Raw genomic sequence first — 18107 nt, 5'->3', positions numbered from 1 at the left:
CCTTCTTGCCTCGACCACAAATAGCTTCCAGGCCCATTTGCTTCGCTGTTTGCTCCGCTGTTAGCTCCGCTGTTAGCTTCGCTGTTTGCTGCTAGCTCCGCTGTTAGCGTGTGAAGCTAACGCCACAATTCGCCAACTGCTCTGTGTAACCGAAGCTGCTCTTTTAACACCCCTACTCTGTGCATTCACATATGAGAGCAGCGCTTGTCTCCCATTTCACACTACTAGCTGATTGTCTTATTTTGTTTACAAGTTCCAGATGGAGTCTGGAGATGATGTGGGGTACTTACTGTTTACATCTTACGCTTCAAGCTGTTGCAGCTAGCTCAGGGGAGAGACTGGATCACACTAGGTGGTACAGCCTGAGACATGCACAATAAAAAAAATTGCCTTCTGCATTTTTGTTATGCTTTTCCCTCCATTGTACCGAACCGAACCGTGATGTCTGAACCGAGGTATGAACCGAACCGTGACTTCAGTGTACCGTTCCACCCCTAGTGATTACCTATATTAGCGACACTCCCTGCTCCCCTGAGTATGAATGCATTTTAGCGGTGGCAGTAAATGGACAGATAAAGTTATAACGACAGTATTGTTCCTCCCCGGGGCATCAGTCCAGCTGGGCTACCGCTAGCTAACAGCGAACGTCAGAATACATCAGTCCATCATGTAGATCAGGTCTGCAGACGGGAGCTCCGCAATTTTAAATGAAGTCCGTATTTTGTGGTATTTAGTTTATCATTTAATAACTTGGTGTTTACTTGTTACTCGTTCTTTTAACTCCCAATGTAGCCTACTCAGATTTTGCATCGAACATAGGTCACGTCAGTGGTTAAAACGGTTTTCGAATGGAAAAACATCCAACGTATTTCATAAATTATTATTGATTAAAAGGCGGTATATCTATCTATTAAAGGAATTGCTTAAAATTTGTATTTTTAGATGGTGGTGATGATGATTTCTGTGTTTCAGGACTAGTTGCTGAAGGAGAGAAGCCACAGAAGCAGACAGGAGGACTGGTGGTAACCAAGGATCTAATGGGTAAACGATACACAGCAAACACAGTCACAGCACGTATAGTGAAAATAAACTTGGAAATTGTTCTGCAACAAATGATTTAGCTGTAACCTTTAGCCTCGAGTTTTTTTTTTCTCCATTTCCTGACATTGGAATCAAGTTGGATCAGAAAAGGCCTTTGAGAACTATGACAAAATGTATTGCAGTTTCCGTCAACAAATACAAACTAAACGATAATATGAAAGATGGATCCATGAACAAATGAACTCGTTTTAATACAAGGTCTTATTTAACGACATCTGTAGGCATCTGTGGAATCACACTGTAGCTCCTGATTAGTACAACAGTCCCCTCAAACTGCTGAAATGTCTCTCATTTGTTATCTGACATTACCAGGTCTTGGAAGAAATGTAAGGACTAAATTAATCCACAATCCACTGAGAATAAGACAAGAAGCAGCCACAAAACAGCTGAGACAAACTACGAAATCACGCAGGCAGCACGCCAACGACAAGGTCAGCTAACGCAACATCAAGTGCTGTGGACGTAACGTTAACGTTACTTTCAGTCGGTAATCTTTCGTGTCGCTCTTGGAAGGAATGAGAAAGGATTAATGTCAATCACTAGTCAATTATCTAAATCTTCCTCTAGATGGTCGCTAAAGAAATATCACAGCATTCCTCTCCTCTCACGCTAAACCGTAAACAGCTGAACAGCATTTTATTAGTGAACAAGTGAGCAAATCAGCTTCTGAATGAATCACCGCAAGAAATATGCCTGAAGTGGGCGCAAAAGCGTTAGTACATCTGGCTCTGTGTGTGTGTGTGAACAAGTACGCAGTGCCGTCTCCACTAACCTCGCCAAAGATGAGCACGACACATGAAACAATGGTAACTGTACAGAACAAAGATGGCTACATCTGCCTTAAAATAATTGGAAGACAACAATGCATGACTAAAATGAGAGTGGCGGAAACTAGACGTAAATGTCCTTAGTTTTTGTTGACTAAAGCTAGATCAAAACTAACAGTATTATATACATATAATATACATTTTCATCAAAAGACTTAAGTCACAAACTAAATCAAAATCAGGTGCCAAAATTAAAACTGGTCAGCGCTAACTGCGGTGACAAACATTGTGTTTCTGTGTGTCTGCCTCATAATAGAAGTCACCAGTTGCAAACTAAGTGGTGTACTTTTTTATGTGTTATATCTATGGATTTCAATTTTTCTTTTTACAACAATAACACTCACACGGGTGGTTGTCTGATATTAGAAAAGAAATACCTGTTTTTAATAAAGCCCATCTGATCTGAAGAAATAACCAATCTAGCCCCAGGGCCAATACTTTAGTTGTAATTGTGGACGTAACTTTCTCTCGTTTGCTGGTGGGTGCAGGTTAAATGTGCACAAGGGTTAGGGTTAGGGTTAGGGGGTTAGCAAAGCGCACAGAAGCAGCCAGAGTGCGAGGAGAAGGGCTGAAGCTGAGAGCAGGAAATCTGTCCAAGCAACAACATATCTGAGTCCAAGCATAAAGTTTGAGCAGAAGCACAGTATACCCAAGCGCAAGCAGTGGCTATTTGAGCGTGACAGCAAGGTTTTAAGGGAAATTATTACAAAATCTGAACATAAAATTAGAGAAATGCTGTCAAATTGAAAGAATGTGCTCTTGAATAAAGATAGGAATAAAACTCCATAGATGTAAGGCACTTAAGCATTGACTTTTCCGACCTGGAGGCCACATCTGTCCACTTCTTTTATACGGTCTATGATCATAACACAAATGTGCATTATGAAATTAAGACTGTGATGTGTAAGTTTACTGTATAGGCCCAGCAGACAATTTAACAGAGTGCTGTGACTCATTTCCAAATACTTTCATGGTGTTTCTCTGTTCCCCCATCTACTGACAGAGAAGCTGCATCTGCTCTGCTCACATGTGCTTTCTTGTTATTGTTGGTGCTATGTTTTTGTGTCTAAGTGACTGATGGGAACAACAATCTTTGACACTGTTCCAATATTAAGCAAGATCGCTCAGTCGGCAGCGGCGAAACAAGCTACAATGTAAGTTAATAGGGCAATTGTCCAGCTTGTATTTACCTTTACATAAGTGCTCGTTTTGCCACTGACAGGCCCAGATTAATATTCTGTGTCTGACAACATTATTATTTAAAACCTCTGTGAGACCTTTCTGTTTAACCAGAAACGGCAGAAAAGTCGCTAGCGCTAAACCCACCAGACTCCATTTAAAAAAGCAATACTTTTAGCGTGTATAGAGCCAACATATTTTCACATGTAAATCGGTAAACTATGCGTTTATTTCAACAAAAAACTAGAGTTGCGATGGTTGGAAAAGTGGAAAGACGACCCAAAACGTCTTTTCATAGTTTTATTTTGTTTCTGTCGACTTTGAATGAAGTGTATTTTACGATGCTAAAATTACTGTTTATTTACATGGAGTCTGGTGGGTTTAGCGAACGTGATTTCACGGATATTTTTGTTTAAAAAAAAGGATCTTGCTCTTTAACAGAAAGGTCGAGCTCCTTAGAAACCCTTTCCATAATGTTGTCAGACACTTAAAATATTAATCTGAGCCTGTCAGTGGTAAAACAAACACCTTTGTAAAGGTAAATACAAGCTGGACAATTGCCCTATTAACTTACGTTCCAGCTTGTTTCGCCGCTGCCGACTGTAGCAATCTTGCTTAATACTGGACCAATGTCAAAGATTGTTGTTCCCACCAAAATAGGGTCCAGGTTGAAAAAAAAACGGCACTTACCCTTTAACTGTCGCCACAGCAATACCGCTGTATTACCGAAACCAGTAATCTGTAGAGTTAGTAAATGTTCACCAGCATACTAAGCTACTCTGGCAAAGAAAAAAGACATGCCACTCTTATGGACAACAGAAGCAAGCCTGCAAAGAGCATGCTGAGTAAATACAGCTGTCATCATATCTGTTAAAATTCAAATTCAGCAGCAAACACTGTTAGTTATGTAAAACCGTGGCTCTTGCTATTTGAAAATTGCAGTCTTCTAACTTGAATTAGCCAGTATCACAAGGTTGTAATGACTATTTTAATTGTTAGCCTTGATTAACTTGAATGTTAAATGAAGTGTATGAATATTCTATTAATGAAATCAACTTCTTCAGGATATCTCTGTAGGATATTTGTGTGCCCCTTTATCTTATTCTGCCCTTTTATCTGTGCACAGGGAAGCACCCGGTGTCTGCTCTCATTGAGCTGTGTAACAAGAGACGGATAATGCAGCCGGACTTTGTCATGGTGCATCACAGTGGTCCTGACCACCGAAAGAATTTCCTCTTCAAGGTGGGTCAGCTTTACTCCTTTTCATTAGCCGGTTACATGTTGGACCTTTGAGGTTTGTCTCCACTGTTAAAAGTGTTTGCATCTCTTTATCTGCATTCTATGATATCAGATTTAAAGAAATTCTGTATCCATTTCGTCGTGATCTGACAGCCATGCACAGCGATGCTTTTAACTAAATACTAACATACTGATGCTGAGCAGGTATATTGTTTCCCATGTTTAACCTGTTTGGTTATTTGGCTAATTAGCGCTAAACACAAAGTTAAAGCTACATTGTGTAAGAATTTCTCCCATCTAGCGGTGAAATTGTATATGACAACCAACTGAATATTACTTTCTAAGCCCTTCCATTCCCATCGCGTTTTAACTGCTACGGTGGCCGAAACCGAAATTAGCTCTTAGTATCTCCATCGTTTACACGCAGCTGTTCTAGCCACACCAATATTAACTTTGGTCTTGTTGCTTTGCCTGTCGCTTTGTCGTTTTAATTCTCTTTTTCACTTCCCTGGCGAGTAATCTCCCCCTGGCATGCGTCACGGTGCGGGGTGCCACTGAGTGTAAAAGGGCGAAAGGCGGTGGTATGTCCCTCTTTGGCTAATGTATATTTTAAAGACGGAGGCGCAACATGCCGGCCGTCACTCGAGCGACTCGCTCGTATGTATTCTGAATGATTCTAAAAGGCAGATTCTACGCTTACGAGAAAACTTTGATTAGTTGGTGGAAGTAATTACACAGGAATGAGCACATATTTGTGAAAGAACAAAGGGTTTTTTGCTAAGAATCAGCTCAAAAAAATATGCTAGGTTTAAGCTGAAGCTGATGTGAATATTTTTATAGCTAATTGGTCATAAACCCAAGTATTGGACACATTGAAATGTTGACCTGATAGTGGCACTATAGGAAAAGTCAATTTCATGGCAATCCAATGTAAAGAAATTTCACTCAGAACCACAAATGTCAACCTAATTGAGGAAAATTCATTGTCTGGACCACATTTTGTCCCAGTTCATGTTGTAGATGTCGCGATATGTCGCTAGCGAATCATTTAGATGATCACCAATGTCGTCACAAATCGACCTTTCTGCACCACGCGTGTCTGTAATTTCATGGAAATGCATTCAATATTTGTTGAGATATTTCAGTCTGGACCCAAGTGGTGGACCGAACAACTGACAGACTGACATTACCATGTCATATGCAGGGCGAAAAAAAATATATATTTTTTTCCTATAGTGGACAGTTGTCCGACTCAAAAGCTAAATGTTTTTTTCTGTCTGCTACTTTGTCCATCATTTCCATATATATATATATATATATTTTTTTTTTTTTCTTCAGGAGCTTAATCTTAAATTAGAGTGTAAATATAAATTGTAAGAAGACCAACACCTGTATTGTATAACCTTCTATCTGTGTAATGATTAGAGCATCAGTCCAGTTGGAGGAAAACAGTATGTTTGTCAGACAAAAGTCTAACCATGGCCATGTTTAATTTGCAGGTGTGATATGTTTTGTGTATTTGCAGTGCATTTTCTGAATGGTGCAAATGTGTATTCCAGGCCGTTATTAACTAGTCCACATGATCAGGTTTAGATCAGGGCAAAAATTTACAAGAAAAAAAAAAAGCCAGTCGGTTATTCACTTTTGTGAACGCAGTAAAGACACACTAAATCAGCTCAACTTGGAAAGTCAACACATTTCAGATTTGAGTTTTAAAACAGCAACATTAACATCGATTTTATTTTTTTTTATAACTGCATGAGGTATGCGTCCCTCCCTCACTTATTCTAATCCCTGTTCTCAATCACATGCTGTTTTTATTTATTGCATCTGATGGTTAAATTCTGACATTTGACTGTCGATCCATATGTTTTGTTGTCTCCAGGTCACAGTGAATGGCGTGGACTACCAACCCCAAACAGCTAGTCCCAATAAGAAACATGCCAAAGCCATGGCAGCTACAGTTGCACTGCAGGCTCTGGGAGAGGTAATACTGAAAACAATAATCCAAGCCGTTGGCGAGTTTCATAGTCAGAATATTATTTTATTTTACTTCATTTTACCTGTATTGTCTCTGTTTGGATATTCCCCATGCAGTAAGTTCCAAGAGCGAGCAGTTTAATATAAATACAGAAAATACACACACATAAAAGTATCTTAAATACTGCTCAAATGTCATTAAAACATCTCCATCTAACAAGACTAAGCTTTAAGATGGATCAAAGTTGAGGTCTAATCAATGGATTGTCATGGAATTCAGTTCAGACATCATCATGTAAATAAATCACTAAACCTCTTTGAGGCTCTTTATATGATATTTCTATTTCTTTTTCTTTAAATGCTGACATTAGCTGTTTAAATGGGCTGATCCACTTCTTAGGAAGCAAATACATCAACCAAACACAGAAACACTAGGATTGCATCCCTGAGGTGCCAGACAACCTTCGCCAAGTATAAAAATATCTAATTAATAAACCATACTTGAGAACAAAAATACACAACATCAATAAACTATTAAATATTATAAAATAGATTTCATAAGGGTTGAGATGAATTCCCCCCAAAAATATCTTTTGGTTTCATATAGTTCAAAAGATGAATTGTAATAACTTCGCCACCAAAATATCAGTTTGTCCCATACATTGGTAAATTACCAAATACCTACAAAGCTAATGACATACGTACATGACGTACTTTATGTTTAGCCCTCATTAGCGAGTACGAATCCACTTTTGCTCGTTGAACGGCGGAAAAAAGGGTCCGTGCGCCAGGCGCGTGGTTCAAAAGGGTTGTACTGATGGTCCGTTCGTGCCACCTGGGAATATCAGGGACCGCCCCCCGTGATTACGTTGTTTTTCCGACTGCCAGCGTTCATGCGCTTCACTGTCTATGCGTGTTCTTCTTCTGTTATATTGGCGTTTGGCATAACAACGTGTTGCATGACTGCCACCAACTGTTGGGTGTAGCCTAGAGCATCAGGTGTGTGAAAACATGGAAGCCACAATAACAAAAGATTTGCTGCCATTTTCTTATGCGAGCATACAAACGGCACATCGACAGGTGTTTGTGTTATCTGCAGGGCAACGAACGGGAAAGGACACAGATAACAAGGCGCAATAACAAAGGTCACCCCAAAGCTCTTCAATTACGCATCACTTTCCTCACTACAGTTTGTACAAGAGCTCAAAACGTAGGCCTACTTGACTTGAGTTGGTTTATTTGTTGCTGGCAATAGCACACAACTTTTATAACTAATTTACTAGTCACTCTGTTGAAACCAATGGACGGATATCGATGGAAATCGATAGCACATTGTGGACGTTGGCAAATATATATTACACGCATGGGTGAATTTTCAATATATTTAGGAAAAGTTTCTCACCCTTCGACGCATTTGAACGATCGTCGGCCGCGTTTCTGTACGTCGGTTGTCAACAACGCGTCACCAACTGGGAAACTCTGTTAGCAAAATCTAGCCCCCGTTTCCCACCTCTGATTCCCACATGAAGTGACGTGAATGATGACGTTTTCACTAGGAAAAATGTTTTTCCGATGCCTGTGAACGCACGGTTAATGTCTTAATTAATCACAGGTGTGTTTTGGGCGTAACATGTAATAAACCAATCAGAGCGTCATCTCCCATTCCCTTTAAAAGCCGGGCGCATTTGTACCTTGGCGCATTGCTATTATGATGGCATATTTGCTAAGCGGGAAGAAGAGATCCTCAGGAGAAGAAACTGATGGATCAACTGACAGACCATATATGGCACGAGCACTATGACACCAAAACTCCACTAGGTGAAGCAGGCGTTAAAAAAAACTATGAAATGCTGCGTTGTTGACTTTAGACCAGGTTTTTGTTGGTCAATGGCGCGATCACTTCCCGCTGCCTCAAGATAGCAACACGCCAAGAATGCACCTGAACACACCTCCCTGTAAGACCAGCACGCACGCCCATGGGTGCACAGATGAGCGCAGGTCCATTTGCTGTTTAAACAACGTGGGTGCTGGACGGGAAATTGACAACCGCGTCGGCCTCTTCCATGTCTTTAGTCCTATTATAGGTCAAATTTTTAGAGGTGCAACGATGAATCGATTAATCGATTAGTTGTCAACTATTAAATTAATCGCCAACTATTTTGATAATCGATTCATCGTTTGAGTCATTTTTTTTATTAAAAAAAATAAGATTTCTCTGATTCCAGCTTGTTAAATGTGAATATCTTCTAGTTTCTTCTCTCCTTTGTGACAGTAAACTGAATATCTTTAAGTTTTGGACAAAACAAGACATTTGAGGACGTCCTCTTAGGCTTTGGGAAACACTGATCCACATTTTTCACCATGTTTTGACATTTTTATAGATCAAACAACTAATCGATTAATCGAGAAAATAATCGACAGATTAATCGACTATGAAAATAATCGTTAGTTGCAGCCCTACTAATTTTATTATTGAATGATTAGATTATTTGTGCTGCATGACCATTCCGATTAATCCACAACCGGCTTTACTAAACCAGATGTTGTGTTACTTATCATTTCAAATCTTGGTGTACATTTAGTAAATGTGTTTTCATGTGCTAATCGTGAAATATCACGTTAATTCAATGCCCGCTTGTATTCAAATGTCCTTCATTTTGTCCCTAGGTTCCTGTTGATGGACCAGGACTCTACACTGGCCCTGTCTTCACTGCTGCGTCTACTGGCCCCCTGTTTTCTACATAGACATCCACACAATAGAGGGACTGACACATTCTACACAGTTCAACTGTTTGACTATATTCTCTCTTCAGTCGTGGGACATTGACAGAAAGGGATTTTTGAGTCCCGCTAAATAACCGGTCCATCATTTCCACTCTGGTCACTTATTTATACAGTATACTAAGAACTGAACAAATACTCTAGGCACAGGACAGTGAGAACCACGAAGACCAGTCTGGCTTCAGGTGACTCTGAGTATCTTTGTATCGAAGCCACCTGTGACTGAATTTATACCCTTCAAAGTCACATTTTCTTTTAAACTACGTTCCTGACAGTGGCAAATATTTTTTTGCCGGGTTTTTAGGATTGCGAAAGAGTCTCCATCATATTAAACGTGGATGACATGTACAGTATGTATGTATATATGTATGTATGTATGATATAGTAGCATTTTAGTCTGATATATATTAGCTGACCAATACTTTAGTATAACCCTAGAACAGACACACGTTTCACAGCAATGGATTTGTTGTTGGTCACTGACATTGGAAAAAAAATGAACAATGTATCTGTAAATGCCTGTGTCCTGTTGGTTAACTTTTCTGTTGGTCCTGATATTACATTTGTGGCCTGGCCTCTTTCTAAAAAAAAAAAAAAAAAAAAATTGTTTCTCATACAAGAGGCTTTTAAATTTTATGGAACTAACCCTCTAAAAATGTGTAAACTGAATAAAGATTATATTTATGTTATGTAGTAGAGGAAGCCAAAATGTGTTTTTTGGCAAAAATGCCTATGTTTAATGTGATTTAAGCTTCTTATCAGTGTCACCGTTTATACAACTTAGCAGGGTGCTCACCTCCATTTCAGCCCTCCAGTACACACACACGAGTTGTGTCAGCTGCTTCTTTTCACTCGCCGGTGAAGAGATTCACTGGGAGTTGAAAATGCATTTGTGGGAGATTTTCCCACAAGACAAGTACCCTAATCAACCAGCAGGAGTCCATAATGCAATGACATCATCTCTCACCATCTTCCCATCTGTAAACACTGCCAGATGTTTTAAGATCTTCTCAGTAAGGAGCACTACTGCTGAGCATTGAAGCTGGGTATCTGCTGTGGTTGGCAAGTGCTGACACCCAGTCCACTGATTGTGTAAAGTCATAATTTACTCTTGTATTCTGATGAAAACTGTGATTCCCACACAAAATGTTTTACCCATGGGCAGTAAAAAAAAAAAACTTAAAGATTGACCTTTTCATTTTGTGAAGAAGTATACTATCCCAAATGGATAAAACATGACTACTGACTATAAAAATCTGTTCTATTCTGAGAATATGTGGAGAATATTTCTAATCTGTCAAACTTGTATTTCTGACCAAGGTACGATCTCTACTGTAGATGCTCTTTTAAGTATAAGTGATACAGTTCTATATGTTTGTTATTGTCGACAAATCTAATGAATAGACCAAAGCCAACAAAAAACTGAGCCTGCTAAGAAGTATTATGTACGGAAGCCCTGAGAGGCAACTGGGGGAAAAAATTGTGATGATCCATTTTCCAAGTCTGATCTAAATTGTTTTCTCTCCTGTTTATGACATAAGCATAGGTGAATAAAAGGTTTTGCCAGAATAATCTTTCTAAGTTCCTGTAAAGAAAATTCATCTCTTGGGGAACCCTGGTTGCTCACCTGTTTGAGCGTGCACCCCATATACTAAGGCTCTGTCCTTACTAGGGCTGCAAGTAACAATTATTTTCATAGTCGATTAATCTGTCGATTATTTTCTCGATTAATCGATTAGTTGTTTGATCTATAAAAATGTCAAAACATGGTGGAAAATGTGGATCAGTGTTTCCCAAAGCCTAAGAGGACGTCATCAAATGTCTTGTTTTGTCCAAAACTCAAAGATATTCAGTTTACTGTCACAAATGAGAGAAGAAACTAGAATATATTCACATTTAACAAGCTGGAATCAGAGAAATCTTATTTTTTTTAATAAAAAAAATGACTCAAACGATTGATCGATTATCAAAATAGTTGGCGATTAATTTAATAGTTGACAACTAATCGATTAATCGATTCATTGTTACACCTCTAGTCCTTTCAGCATCCCGGGTTCAAGTCTGACCCGTAGCCCTTTGCTGCAAGTCACCCCCCCTCTCTCCTCCATGTCCTGTCTTCAGCTGTCCTATCAAAAAAAGGCCCAAAATACCCAAAAAATGATCTTAATTTTTTATTTTTTTTTTTATCTGTGAAACAGGTGGACAAAAAGTTTTGTCAGGTGACATTTTCGTTTGTTGTAATACTCATTTCAGCCACAGAAGGCAGAAGTGCACCACTACCCATGTTCTTAATAGGACTAAAAGCATTCATCATTTCTTCCAGGTGAGTTTTAATTTCTCCATGCACTCTAAACACAAGGTACATATATTGTGGTAGCAACTAATGTAACATTACTGTTATGTGTTTTTTTTTGGGCTAGAAATGTATTTTAACTGACGTTCACCTGAAAAAAGAAAGAAGGAATGCTTTGAGTCTTATTTAGAACATGGGGTAGTGGTGCACTTCAGCCTCTTGTGGCCAAAATGAGTGTTACAACAACAAACACAAAATGAACCTGACCGCACAAAAATTGTAAGTGGCAAAAAATATGTCCAACTGTTTACACAGATGAAAAAAAAGTAACTTAGAAAAATAATCCTTAAAAAAAGCATTGCTCACCACCTGTTACACAGATTGAATTACTTTTTAACAAACTTTTTTTTTTTTTTTTTTTTTATCTGTTCTTAAGTCATGAACAGGAAAAAAAAACAATTTAGATCAGACTTGGATCATCAGAATTATTTTTTTCTTTTTGCCTCTCAGGGCTTCTATAATTTTGCATATATCCAGAGCCTGATATATATATTTGTGCCATAGAGTTCACTGCGGTCCAAAGCCTTTTAAAACATGAACAAGCCACGATGTAGCACCGTGATATGTTCATTCATTACTATAACGTAACACGCACACTGTAGTTTATTTTAACTCAATTCCACATACGCCGTCTGCTGCCAGAAATACTCATTAGAGCACCAAATGGTCTCGTCGTTTGACCCTTTTCATGTCTCCTTGCTCCTTGGGAAACCCGAACATGTTGCTCAATCGATGTGAAGAGAGAGGGGGGTCCTGCGATGGTTGATTGAGTACATTGGGGACAGAGGAGAGGAATGTATCAAGAACTACCATGTAAGTATTATCTCTACTAGGATTGGGGACAAAACAACTTAATCGGGACATGCCTATTTTTTATCGATGGTCTGTTTTTGTGACTTCCGAAGGGGCTAAAGAAGCTGACATCCTGAAGGCTATTGAAGTCTTCCCTATGAAGATATATGTGTGTTGTGAGCCTGACGATATCGTGATCATCCTCGAAGGACTTTCAGTGCTGACAGGTGTGATTAGTGTGGCTAGGGCTTTCTGCCTTATTCTTGGCCTTGCCTATGCACTCAATATTGGAATGTCCTGTAAAACTGATGCACACCTTTGAGGTCTTCCAGAGGCTATTCATGGAGTTGGACCCAAAATATTTCAAACAACCCTCAAAATACATGACCCTGTGGGCGGCCTCTAGCTCACCCAGTAGAGTGTGCGCCCAATGTAGGAGTCCTTTGCAGTGGCCCAGGTTTAAATCCGACCTGCGGCCCTTTGCTGCGTGTCATCCCCTCTCTCTTTCTCCCCACTTTCCTATTTATCCACTCTCACTAGACTTCTTAGACCATGCCACATGCTTCTGGGGTTGCCTCCATGAATTGTAGTTCCACTTTCTTCCCATTGTCCATTTTTGCCTCCTTTACTGCTCTTCTTACATTGTCTGTTTCCAGACTGCAGTCCTTTTTTTGTAGGCAATAGTGCATGTGTTTATTACATCCCAGATGGTACCGCTAATCCTTGGTTTCTGGTTGTGGATTGATTTAACTGTGGTTGAGTCTTGCATTGTCAGACCTATCGCCACAGTGCTGTGTCAGCGCTGGAGTATGGTCTGGCTACACTGCTATCTATTCTGGCATAGTGGAAAAAAAATGCTTGGCTTGTTTGTATTTCTTTAAACCAATCACAACCGTTCTGGGCAGCACTAAGCCCCGATGGCGGAGATAGCGAGACGGATATCGGGCTTTATCAAAGCAATGTACATCCATTGAGCCAGACTAGTTTAACTGATTACTGCCTCTCTATGTCTTTTTTCAGGAAGCTCAGATATGTTGATCTCTAGTGGCATGTTAGTGATTTATAGAGGACACAGCAACTGAGCTTTAGACTAAACCACAGGTGCAGTTTAAACTTGTAACCCTAACCCTGTTATCTTGTTCCAGACAACACTGGTTCAAACCATAGACTCTAAAAACACGGACATTGTCTCCGTGACGTCACCCATAGGTTTTTGAAGAGCCATTAGGCTCGTTCGAGATGAACTGCGCCTCGCCTGTTAAGTGGACGAGAGCAGGCGGCAGCAGCAGTGTGCAGTGACAAAAAGCTGAGCTCAAGTCGGACAGTTTACAGCCATTTCAGGCTGAACAGGAAGTCACAGAAACACTCACATCCTGTTAGGTCCGATTCCGATTTAATAAAATGTTATCAGACCAATCTATCAGCTTGTACACAGTCTCCAGTTGTTTTTAGTATGACGGAGTAGATGTCAAAATGCTCTACATGCGATCTGTTGCTGATGTTAACAACCAACAGACTGTAGATGATCTGTAATCTGAACTGAAAATGTATTCTCTCTGACTTCTAAACGTAGCTATCAGCCACACAACATGTGTTCTGTAAAGACTAAGCCTTTAAATCAGACAAATAGCAATTCAAATCCCTCCAATTCAAAAACAATAAAAAGTTTATATAAAATGTCATCATGTTGAGTCGATTCTGAACCAGTTAGATCAGTTGAGAGCCAGGTCTTGCAGTCGGTGGAAAGCAACTTTGGCGCCTGCCTCTCCAAACTGCTGCCGCTGTGATCTCGTGAGGTTATCATTTCCCACGTGCGCAAGCAGAGCAAGTCGGGATCAAGTCGGACACAAATCTAACCGGCTGCACGTTCAGCCCCGAGAAAATGTAACACCTGATTGGGTGACATCTGACACACCCACCCAAGGAGAGAAAACATACCTCAAAGCTTGTTGCTCCGCTTCACACCGTTTCGAGGAAACATGTCGTTCAACTCGGAAATTGCATCAAACGATTTTGAGATTGAACGTGCCCAGGTTGCTGAAATAAGCCCACCTAGCCCATTTGTCACTCAATGGCCTTAATTATGCATAACTTTAATCCTTAGTTTACTTGAAACGGGTGAAACTGTTTTTAGTACCAGGCTGTAAACGTGTTTATTTCAGCTGTAAAGTTGGAAATTTTAATATGGTGGTCTTTGTGGATCGCCTTGCTTTTGGAGACAGCCCCAAGTGGTCATTTTAGGCTTGGTTGTCACTTCCGTATTGGCTTCATTTTTCAGCCCCGGAGATTGCCACTTGGCTGAGAGAGAGAGAGAGAGAGAGAGAGAGAGAGAGAGAGAGAGAGAGAGAGAGAGCACAGTATTTAGTAAATTCTACTGTACATATGCACCATTGTGGAGCAAAGACCTCAATAGGATAACATCAAACACAGACATGGTGAGTATGTCTTCATATTTTAACAGATTAAAGACCTTGTCTGGTGGGGAACCCTAATAACAACCATTGTTGCTATATGTGAAAGATGTAACATTGCAAATAACTGTGGATTGTGCAATCAAATGTGTTTGGATTGTATTTATTTAGGTTTTGATAGGGGCAAAGGAATGCAACCATATTTTTGTTGTTGATTTTTATGAGTGGGGGTACAAATATAAATTGATAAACTATTCTCTCCACTAAAAGTAGCTGGAGCACAAGGAATCATAAAGTCAGACACAGCCATACTTGACAACCGTGTTTGAAATCTCAGCCACTTCTATTTGGTGTCAAATTTGTGCTATTAGCCAAGTGATTTTTACTTGCATGTTCTTAACTAAATCAGCAATATTACAAACTGCACTAAAGTTTTTTAGACATTTCAATCCACAAAAGGTTTTAGGCCTGTGAAAATCTTTAGACATACATAGCTAGGCACTATAGGAAACATTTCTGTTACAATGCAGACATTCAGTAAAAACAGAGATTAGTTAAAAACATTCCACTTAGAGCTAACCACTCCCGATGTTATGCAGTTGCACATTTTCCCTTAGTGGTTGTAGCAACAATACAAAATGTGAAATACAAATTTTACTTATTTATTTGTTATATTTTGTGTAAGTGTGTCTTACCTCTCCAAAGGTTCGTGTGTACTATATACAGTGTACTATGATAATGTGTCAGAACCGCCCAGAACATCAGTGTTCTAGTTGTACAGTCAGTACTACTGTTTATTTTTTGGTGGAATGTTATTGAGTACATTACTCAAGTACTGTACTTAAGTACACATTTGAGATATATGTACTTTACTTGCGTATGCCCCTGTTATGCTAGATTATACTTCTACTCCACTACATTTAAGAGGCAAATGTTGTACTTTTTACTTAACTATATTTGTATCACAGCTAGAGTTACTTTTCAGTTCAAAATTATTCATACCTTCCTGTCTAGTCAAAACGAATTTTGCGTAAACCAAATTTGGTGACTCTGAATGTGAATGTTTCTGATAAACTGAAGGACTAAATGTTCCTTTATAGGTTGACAAAATTCGTCACTTCTTAAGCTAAATAGAGTATTTAAAAACCTTCTTGAATCAGCTACAAAATTTTTGTGATTGATAAGACCATAGGAGGTTTACAAGGCCCAGTGGCCTAATGGATAAGGCATCAGCCTCCGGAGCTGGGGATTGTGGGTTCAAGTCCCATCTGGGTCAAGAAGTATCATGTTTGTAATGAATATTTATAATATACGTGACATCACAGTCTTAGCATATAACAGTATACAGGCAGCAATATAATATTATTCTTTCAGTACCGTTACCGTCAAATTATGTTTTAAGGTCTTTACACACTGGGGACGTTGTTTTTGTCATGAATACTTTCACACGGAACGCCAATTTTACGCTGCGATATTGCCAGGATGTTTTTTTTTCCAGAACAAGGTACATTTTTTGGAGATTCCGCACCGCGAATAAAGACATCAACCGTTCATGTCGTGTTGTTACTGTATCATGAGGATCATAATACAACAACAGCAGGCTGTATATGAGGCCACGTTGACTTCTGCTTCAGCCCCCTTTTCATTTATTTTATCTGTAAGGGACTGTGTACAATATTAAACAAAAAGGCTACCATTTGATGTACTGACAGCTTAAAACTAATTTTCATCTGCAGCCCCTTGGCAGGTCACAATTAAAACTCAGCCACAGAACAGCATTAAACAAATAGGAAAGGACCATTCCAGCAACAACTGTATGTACAAAAAGAAACAATATTTCAAGACATTTTTATATGTCATTGGACTGAAACACAAATAACTGAGAAGAAGGTTGTAAGGTGTAATTGTGGTTGAATTTTATTGGAAATTATTGTTTCAGTTTGTTTTTTTTTCAGCTGTATTATATTTGTACATGTACATACATGTGAAAAAATGTATTTGAGTTCAGAGTTTAAAGTCAGAATTCTGACTTCAATCTCACAACTCAATACATTTTTTCACATGTGGCCCTAATCCTTTTCCGTATATTTGATATATTTTCCGTAGGTATTGTCATATTGTTGAATGTTGTCTTTTTGCATACAATTGTATATATAATACATTGACATTATATGGAAGAGTTTTAGTAAGGACATTCCATCTAAATCACTACAGGACCTTATCATTTTATTCAGTCAAAGCCATGTATGTATTGTTTTGATGACAGTGCCGTTACATGCTTATTGAACTGATTTATTGTGACATTTAATTTAATTTGAACAGTGGGTAACCAGATAAAGTGTGTGTGTGTGTATGTGTGTGTGTGTTCTTTGCAGTACGGGTTCATAAACAGCTGCCTCCAGTCTCTGGTGATAGAGAAGTTTGGCCAGGAGACCTGGGACAAACTGAGGTTTGGGCACATATACCCATATGTTTTATAATGAACAGCAATGGCTGTCAGGATCAAGATGATAATTGTTATAATTGTTGACAAATGTACTAATTTCTTAATGTTTTTGCATAGCTCTCTACCAGGCGTCCAGGATACCTTCATGACATATATGGTTTACGACGATATCCTAACCCTCAACCTGGTGCAGGAGGCCTGTTTACTGCTGGGTAAGAGTGCAAATTCCTCTATAGTTCCTCCTAGTAGTAGTGATGTCCAAATGCTTAATGAAGCTTTGTGAACTATTTTCTTTATTTTTCAATAGATGGCGCTCATGGGTTAAAGAAATCCTGTTATTTCATGGTGGTTAAAATGACGTCTTGAAGGAGGCAATAAAGAGATAGTTTGGATATTTTGATGTGGGGCTGTATGAGGTACTTCTCCACAGTCAGTGTATTACCTGCAATAGATGGTGCCGGCAACTCCCCAGTTTGGAGAAGCAGGCAGGAGTACCTGCACTAATCAATGCACTGTGGACCCCCGTCACGGGCAGAAGCAAAACGTGTTTATTTAAAATTAATCAGGAGAGACAAGCATATCAGGTACAGATAAATGTTCATTATAATTGATGATATGTGATAATTAAGTCTTGGCAAAAATCTTTGGCCCTTACACAGGGAGATTTTTAATTGTGTCTGCACTGATCAGCAGAAAAATGAATCACCCCATGGAGTCCAGACACTGGGGGTGGTGGCTGATGATTCTGATGAGGCTGAAGAATCTGCAGAGACTAGCAGTTAAGCCGCCTACACATGATAAGTGATTTGCTCTCTGCGCACAGCTAGGTAGGGTGCAGAGAGCAAAGCGCAGCACAGGTATCGTCATCACGGGTGGCAAGGAAGCTGTTTCCCGTTGCCAGGTAATGACATGCTGTTATCTCATTTGTTGCGCTTTTGAAAGGTCAGCGGCAACTAGGTCAAAGTTGAAATAATAACTAATAATAATATTAGTTAATA

At 39.3% G+C, this 18107-nt stretch overlaps 2 protein-coding genes and 1 non-coding gene across 5 annotated transcripts in view; all 3 read left to right on the top strand.

The window, feature by feature from the left end:
- Positions 1–10273, top strand: part of LOC116051795 (protein SON) — a 41629-nt gene extending 31356 nt beyond the window's left edge. For 2 of the 3 annotated variants that reach the window (XM_031302398.2, XM_031302397.2), the window contains exons 17-20: positions 973–1041; positions 4234–4349; positions 6232–6333; positions 8994–10273. In XM_031302398.2, coding sequence (XP_031158258.1) covers positions 973–1041; positions 4234–4349; positions 6232–6333; positions 8994–9071 — 365 coding nt within the window. In that variant the 3' untranslated portion in view covers positions 9072–10273. Of the gene's footprint in view, positions 1–972; positions 1042–1413; positions 1533–4233; positions 4350–6231; positions 6334–8993 lie in introns of those variants that run through there. The other variant, XR_004105444.2, reaches the window with a different exon arrangement.
- A 5593-nt stretch (positions 10274–15866) lies between these two features.
- On the top strand, positions 15867–15939 carry trnar-ccg. The gene has a single exon. It is a non-coding gene; the product is annotated as a tRNA-Arg (tRNA).
- A 1097-nt stretch (positions 15940–17036) lies between these two features.
- The window catches only part of gucy1b2 (guanylate cyclase 1, soluble, beta 2), a 31341-nt gene continuing 30270 nt past the window's right edge, over positions 17037–18107 (top strand). The window contains exons 1-2 of the mRNA XM_031302403.2: positions 17037–17112; positions 17227–17321. Of these exons, the coding sequence (XP_031158263.2) occupies positions 17255–17321 (67 nt within the window). The 5' untranslated portion in view covers positions 17037–17112; positions 17227–17254. The remainder of the gene's footprint in view (positions 17113–17226; positions 17322–18107) is intronic.

The sequence above is a fragment of the Sander lucioperca genome, chromosome 24 (genome assembly GCF_008315115.2).
Source record: "Sander lucioperca isolate FBNREF2018 chromosome 24, SLUC_FBN_1.2, whole genome shotgun sequence".
NCBI lineage: Eukaryota > Metazoa > Chordata > Actinopteri > Perciformes > Percidae > Sander > Sander lucioperca.
This window is presented reverse-complemented; position numbering and strand designations above follow the sequence as displayed.